This window comes from Etheostoma spectabile, chromosome 16 (genome assembly GCF_008692095.1).
Source record: "Etheostoma spectabile isolate EspeVRDwgs_2016 chromosome 16, UIUC_Espe_1.0, whole genome shotgun sequence".
In the NCBI taxonomy this organism is placed as follows: domain Eukaryota; kingdom Metazoa; phylum Chordata; class Actinopteri; order Perciformes; family Percidae; genus Etheostoma; species Etheostoma spectabile.
In genome coordinates, this window is record NC_045748.1 from 9,825,211 (window position 1) to 9,832,180 (window position 6,970).

At 45.4% G+C, this 6,970-nt stretch overlaps 1 protein-coding gene across 2 annotated transcripts in view; it reads right to left on the reverse strand.

The window, feature by feature from the left end:
* The window catches only part of pla2g3 (phospholipase A2 group III), a 10,626-nt gene extending 4,436 nt beyond the window's left edge, over positions 1–6,190 (reverse strand). Inside the window, exons 1-5 of one of the 2 annotated variants that reach the window (XR_004335561.1) lie at positions 5,532–6,190; positions 3,600–3,732; positions 3,384–3,518; positions 1,825–2,159; positions 1,601–1,730 (exon numbers count right to left, since the gene is read on the reverse strand). Coding sequence is in view for 1 of the 2 variants with exons in the window: in XM_032539171.1 (XP_032395062.1) it covers positions 1,601–1,730; positions 1,825–2,159; positions 3,384–3,518; positions 3,600–3,732; positions 5,532–6,057 (1,259 nt within the window). In the remaining variant the exon portion in view is untranslated. The remainder of the gene's footprint in view (positions 1–1,600; positions 1,731–1,824; positions 2,160–3,383; positions 3,519–3,599; positions 3,733–5,531) is intronic. The other variant, XM_032539171.1, reaches the window with a different exon arrangement.
* Positions 6,191–6,970: the final 780 nt, after the last annotated feature.

Consider the following 6,970-nt stretch of genomic DNA (forward strand, 5'->3'; position numbering starts at 1 on the left):
CCCCCACCGACCTCGGATTTCTGAACTCATAACTCAAACAACCACTGAGTACCCCGCACTAAAATCCAACATGGCTGATCCGTGCATCAACAGTTGTAAAAGCTGTAGTAGCATCCAGTTATTAGCCCTTCTGTCTTATTTGTGTCTCACTAAATCAGCCGTACAGACAGTGCTGTCCATCTTCTACCTGTGGTTGTTACGCTGTTATCCATCCATCCATCTTCGACCGCTTATCCGGTGTCGGGTCGCGGGGTCACAAGCTCAGTAGGGGCCCCAAACTTCCCTTTCCCGAGCCAACAACCAGCTCCGACTGGGGATCCCGAGGCGTTCCCAGGGCGTTGGAGATATAATCTCTCCACCTAGTCCTAGTTCTTCCCCGGGGCTCCTTCCAGCTGGACGTGCCTGGACACCTCCCTAGGGAGGTGCCCAGGAGGCATCCTTACCAGATGCCCGAACCCACCTCAACTGGCTCCTTTCGACGCAAGGAGCAGCGGCTCTACTCCAGCTCCTCTCGGATGACTGTGCTTCTCACCCTATCTCTAAGGGAGACGCCAGCCACCCTCCTGAGGAAACCCATTTCGGCCGCTTGTACCCTGGATCTCGTTCTTTCGGTCATGACGGTTACGCTGTTATGAATGCACAAAATACGGCACAATGCTTTGTTACACTAACGAAGGCTAACCCGACGTGTAAATGGAACGCACTCAACTCGGGTGTGACGTCTGTAATGGGAAAATTACGTTTAACCAATGATTTTCATATTAATTATTCATAATAAGATCTCCAAAGCCTCTCAGAGTGTATGACTTCTGTATCTGTCATCTGTGTGTGTCTCCTTGATGGGAGACAACGGGGTTTGTTATGACTCCACACCATGTCCTTGAAGACTAGATGACGTGGAGCCGGACAGAAACAGTTGCCTAGAACAGTGTTTATCATAGCAGGTCCCAGGTCGAGACCATAGCAGGTCCCAGGTCGAGACCATAGCAGGTCTCAGGTCGAGACCATAGCAGGTCCCAGGTCGAGACCAGAGCAGGTCTCAGGTCGAGACCATAGCAGGTCCCAGGTCGAGACCATAGCAGGTCACAGGTCGAGACCATAGCAGGTCCCAGGTCGAGACCATAGCAGGTCCCTGGTCGAGACCATAGCAGGTCTCAGGTCGAGACCATAGCAGGTCCCAGGTCGAGACCAGAGCAGATCTCAGGTTGAGACCATAGCAGGTCCCAGGTCGAGACCATAGCAGGTCCCAAGTCGAGACCAGAGCAGATCTCAGGTTGAGACCATAGCCGGTCCCAGGTCGAGACCATAGCAGGTCCCAGGTCGAGACCAGAGCAGATCTCAGGTCGAGACCATAGCAGGTCCCTGGTCGAGACCATAGCAGGTCCCAGGTCGAGACCATAGCAGGTCCCTGGTCGAGATGTTCTTTTTCAGCTAAGATAGAATGACCGGTCAAGAAACTTGACACACGAGGGGCAGATTCAGAATTACGTAATAGCTCCAACTGTCTGCCTGAGGTCCACTGATTGTTATGTTTGAGATTCCTAGCTTCGGCTTCCGAGTACAGTACTTGGGTGTATGTTACCCCTGTTTGTGGATTTACCTGGTGGTACAGTTGCAGTGGTACAGCGTCCTGTCGTCAGGGTTATAGAGGCCAAATCTCTTCCGCTGGGGAAGGATCTTGTTCCTGCACTCGTCCAGATCCTTATAGACGGCACACGGCATCTGCTTCTCTGTGGACGGGAAACGTCAGTTTTTGATGTTATTCAGTTACATCACGGGGATGTAGAAATACAAACTGATGTCCAGGAGAGATGTATTGAATACCTGTGACATCCAGCTCAGACTCAGTTTGTGTTCTGGTCGGTAAAGTGTTCTCCAGACCGTTCGGAGTTGATCCGGTGAGCCCCTGTGACGTGGAGGTGGTAACGTTGGCAACGGGAGTGATGGAGGTAAAGGGTGGACTCGTTGACGCTGTAGGGACCGTGAACGCTGCAGCAGCAACAGCAGCGATGGAGTCTGACGTGCTGCTCCCCAGCAGCTCCGTGGGTAAGGTGGTGTTGGTGAAGGAGATGTTCATGCTGGACTCGGTTGGATCGGGGGACTCGTACAGCGTGGGTGGATAAACCTCAGCATATAAAGCCATTTGGGTCTCTTTACACCTGTAGGTCACAACAGAAGATTCAATTATGTAAAGAAACATTTTGGGAAATACACATATTTCACTTTCTTGCTGAGAATTAGGAAGAGTTCTGTCGAGTGTTAGAGATAGAGGATGCAAGAAAGACTACTGTAGGAACTCAATTAAGCTTGAGATTTTCTTATCTTATCTTTGATAAATACCACTTCATATAGCGTTTTTCCACTGCATGGTCTCTACTCGCCTCGACTCTACTCGCATTTTTTTGTTTTTCCATTACGAAAAAAAGTCCCTGGTACCTGCTAACGGGTACTTTTTGTAGCACTACCTCAGTCGAGGTTCCAAGCGAGTTGAGGCGATACCAAAAGGTGACGTGAAAACCTGCAGACTACTGATTGGTCGGAGACGGGGCTAGCGACAGACGGAGCCACGGTGCCGCTGCAAAATAGCCTGGGAAAGGAAGTTGTTTTAATGGAACATGTTTACATTCAAAAGTAGTTTTAGTCGTGCAACAGAAAACTCCGATTGGACAGATAGTCGAGCTAGCTGTCTGGATTTACCCCGCAGAGATCTGAGAAAAGGTTAACCATAGTCCTCAGAAATGGATATGGTGTAAAATGCCAACACGAAGACAGTGCAAGGCAATGGATATCCGGCCTAAATGAGTGGAATTTCCGTCGGCCCCACAGAAATCCTGGAAGTGGATCATGGAGGATGTAGACTGTTGATGGACCACCGTTGCCACAGCTGCTGGCGTAGTTTAACCCTTGTGTTGTCTTCCTGCCGACCTAGAATTTTATTTTATTTTTATCAACGTTTTGGTTGTGTTATTTGATTTTTGGGGATTTTTGCCCCAAAAAACTTTTTTTGTCACTTTTTGGACATTTTTGTTACTTTATTTACACTTTTTTTTTTAAAGTTCTAGTTTTACAAATTGTTTTTTCTCCAAATGCTATCAAACTGACAAAAAACATCCAAATTCAATGAAAGTACTGAACTGATTATTAATTTAACTTGTGAGGAGCGTTGTTGGGAACCATCCACGTTACTTCTTTGGAAAATTTGTATGAAAGAAACCCAAATTTCTGATATAGAAACTTTTTGGAAAAGTGGTCAAATTTGACCCGAAGACAACAGAAGAAAGAAATTCAAATAATTGATACATTCACAAAACTTCTTCATTTGTACCCAAAACACAAACCTACATACAACGCTGTGTTAATGAATAAATAAGAACTTTACTTACATGCCAAACCAGTTTCTCTCTTTACACTGGAGTTTGTGGGAGAACTCAAAGCAGTGCATCTTCAGCAGGTTGAAGAAGGTGTAGCCCACCACATTGGATATGCTGTCTTTGGCCTCCGCCAGACAACAGCGAAACCTGCAATCCAAATAAATTAAAAAAAGATCAGTTACAGATATGGACGTGACGTGTCATTTAGCGACAGTTATAGCTGCGTACTTTTTGTCACAATCGCAGTGAGACATGGTGAAGATGTTGCTGTTGAAGACACCAAACTCGGAGTGAAAGGACAGGATGGTGTGTTTGCACTGGTCGTGTTCACGGCAGCAGCTGTCCGTCTCTGCAAAAACTCCTGAAAGACATGAGGGGACAGGGACAGAGTCGGGATCAGTCCAATGATTATTAATCTGTTGTGTGTCTTATTGTCAAAATTGAAAATCGACACTTTTGTTGAGGCTTGTTATTGATTTTTTAAAAACTTCTTACTATGTTTTGTCCCTTTTTTCAACACATTTGACGCTTTTTTTCAATGTTTGTCAGACAACGTCCACATCAATTTATATATCTGCACATTATAATGTTTATTGAATCTTTAACTAACACATGGTTGTGGCGTGGTCCACGCTAGTGAAATAGACCTCAGTGGTCCCCTAATACTGTATCTGAAGTCTCTTTATATAGACCTTAGTGGTCCCTAATACTGTATCTGAAGTCTCTTTTATATAGACCTTAGTGGTCCCTATACTGTATCTGAAGTCTCTTTATATAGACTTAGTGGTCCCCTAATACGTATCTGAAGTCTCTTTATATAGACCTGAGTGGTCCCTAATACGGATCTGAAGTCTTATAATAGACCTTAGGGGTCCCCTAATGCTGTGTCTGAAGTCTCTTTTATTAGACCTTAGTGGTCCCTAATACTGGATCTGAAGTCTCTTTATATAGACCTTAGTGGTCCCCTTATACTGTATCTGAAGTCTCTTTATATAGACCTTAGTGGTCCCTAATACTGTATCTGAAGTCTCTTTTATATAGACCTTTGGTCCCTAATACTGTTCTGAAGTCTCTTTTATATAGAACCTTAGTGGTCCCAATACTGTATCTGAAGTCTCTTTTAATAAAGATTAGTGGTCCTAATACGTATCTGAAGTCGCTTTCCAAAAGTCAGCCTTGGTGCAGAATTCCAGCCACTAGAGCCAGACCCTCAATGAGCTCTCCTTAGTACGGGCTTTTCTGAGTCTGTAGCTTTTGAGTTGGAGGGTGGGGGTGTGGCCTTGACCTACTGCCACTTTGCTTGTTTGAAAGCCATGATGTCTCTCATTTTTTCCAAATTCTCTGGGAGGGCAAAGCAGAGAAAGGGGCAGTAACATTACCCCTTATGACCTCATAAGGAGCAGTATTCCAGCTCGGCCAATCTGAGCTTTCATTTTCTCAAAGGCAGAGCAGGAAACCCAGGGCTCGGTTTACACCTATCACCATTTCTAGCCACTACAGGCAGGCTGGGGGAACTCATATTAATGTTTAAAAAACTTCATAAAGTGAAATCGTGTCATGGGACCTTCAACACTACAGACCTATTCTTCAGCCGGCGCCACTTAGATTTTGGCAATTCTTTTTCAAATTCGCCTTTTGCAAGCTCCCCAACTTTATGGAAATGCAATAAGATATTCCTGAGTGTCTCTTAAAGTTCCCTCTGCTGTTCTGACAGTTTCCTTTTTCTGACTTTTTGTTCATACGGTGTGAATATACAATGTATGACATGAACTTTACTGCCCCAGAATATTATGAGGCTTTTTGTGTGAGTTCATTGTACTGTATGTGACCTCTAACACAGGTTATGCCATCTGATTTAGGTGTGAACCATTCAACAAAAGAGCGAATTTGACTTCTGCAGAGACACGTCAATTTATTTACAGTACAAGTGTTCAGTACTTCTATTTCCACAGTATATAATATGCATGAAACAAATGCAGTGCTATGTATATGCATTCTCTGTAAACTACTTTGGCAAGATGTTTAATTTTGTGCATGCCAATAGAAAATGGAATTGAAATTGATACTTCACATGAAAGTAAGACTAAATCTGAGAAAACTACTAAAAAAAATGTGTCTTTTTCATCATCTAGTGACTGTCTTACATAAGTATCAACCCACCCAGATCTGCATACGACGGCGCCTTGTTGCCGGAGCCGCACCAGAGAGTCCCTGGCACAATGAAACCGCGCTTTACACGATGATGGCTCCTGACCTCTGACCTTTCAGCCGGACCCTGATGATGTCCACCGACGCTCCTCGCCGGCCTCGGGCGCCCACCGTGCTCCGGGGCAGCCACGGACCCGCACAGCTCCTCCATCTCCAGCATGGAGTCCACATCGATCTTTCCATCCGGATGGTCGGAGAACTCGTGCGTGCGCTCCCGGCACAGAGTGAGATAGTTCTGGATCACTGCCGCGTCGTCGGTCCACGTGCAGCTGCGCAGAGCGCGCTCCCCGGACCAGGCGCTGTGGTAGAGCCGCAGAGATGGAGAGGCCTGCCGAGGGTCGCTCCGGAGGAAACTGAAATGCACTTCTTCATTAGACAATACTTTAGTCCAGGTGCAGAGGATCGATGCCTCTAAAGCCGCGCAGCGCAGGAGTGATGATGTCAGAAGGACAGCGAGAAGAGGAGCGATGTGCGTCATGGTCGCGCGAAACGAGAGAGGCTGAACACCTTATATCTGAAACCAGTGACTCCTCCAGTCATTCAGGACTTAATGACAGATTGACAGACTCCAGGTCGGTTTTAAACGAGAAGGGGAGGAGGAGGAGGCGCGCGGGGTTTTCGGTGGATCTAAAAACATATCCAAATCCCCTCTCTCTCTCTCTCTCTCTCCCTCTCCCTCTCTCTCTCTCTCTCTCTCTCTCTCTCTCTCTCTCTCTCTCTCTCTCTCTCTCTCTCTCTCTCTCTCTCTCTCTGTCTGTCTGTGTGTCTGTCTGTGTCTCCGTCTCCTTCTTTCTCGCTGTCTCTCTATCCCTCTCTCTCTCTATTCAATTCAAATTGCTTTATTGGCATGGATGTCAGAATATTGCCAAAGCATCAAGGACAAATAACGTGATAAGAAATACATACATACAATTCAAAGGAGTAAACTAAAATATATACATTTAAAAACAAAGACATGAAAACAACAACAGTATATCAAATCGCTAGTGTATGTAAGAAAGAAAACAAAGACAAACGCAAACATACAAAAAACATGAAGATTTAGACACATTTAGTGTTATGACTAAATCTCTCTCTCTCTCTCTCTCTCTCTCTCTCTCTCTCTCTCTCCATATTGACACACTGCTAAAGCACAAAAAAACATAAACATTTTCATTTAGTTTTAAGAGGTAGATACATGAGTGTGTGTGTTCTTGTTTAACTACATTTGTGGGTTCCAAAACCCAGGAAAACAGTATACTTGTGGGGTCCAGACAGCTTTGTGGGGCCAAAATGCTGGACCCCTCAACTTTAAAGGGCTGTTTAAGGGTTAAGACTTGGTTTTAGGATTAGGATTAGAATTAGGTTATGGTTAGGGTGGGGGGGAGGGTTAAGGTTAGGCATTTAGTTGT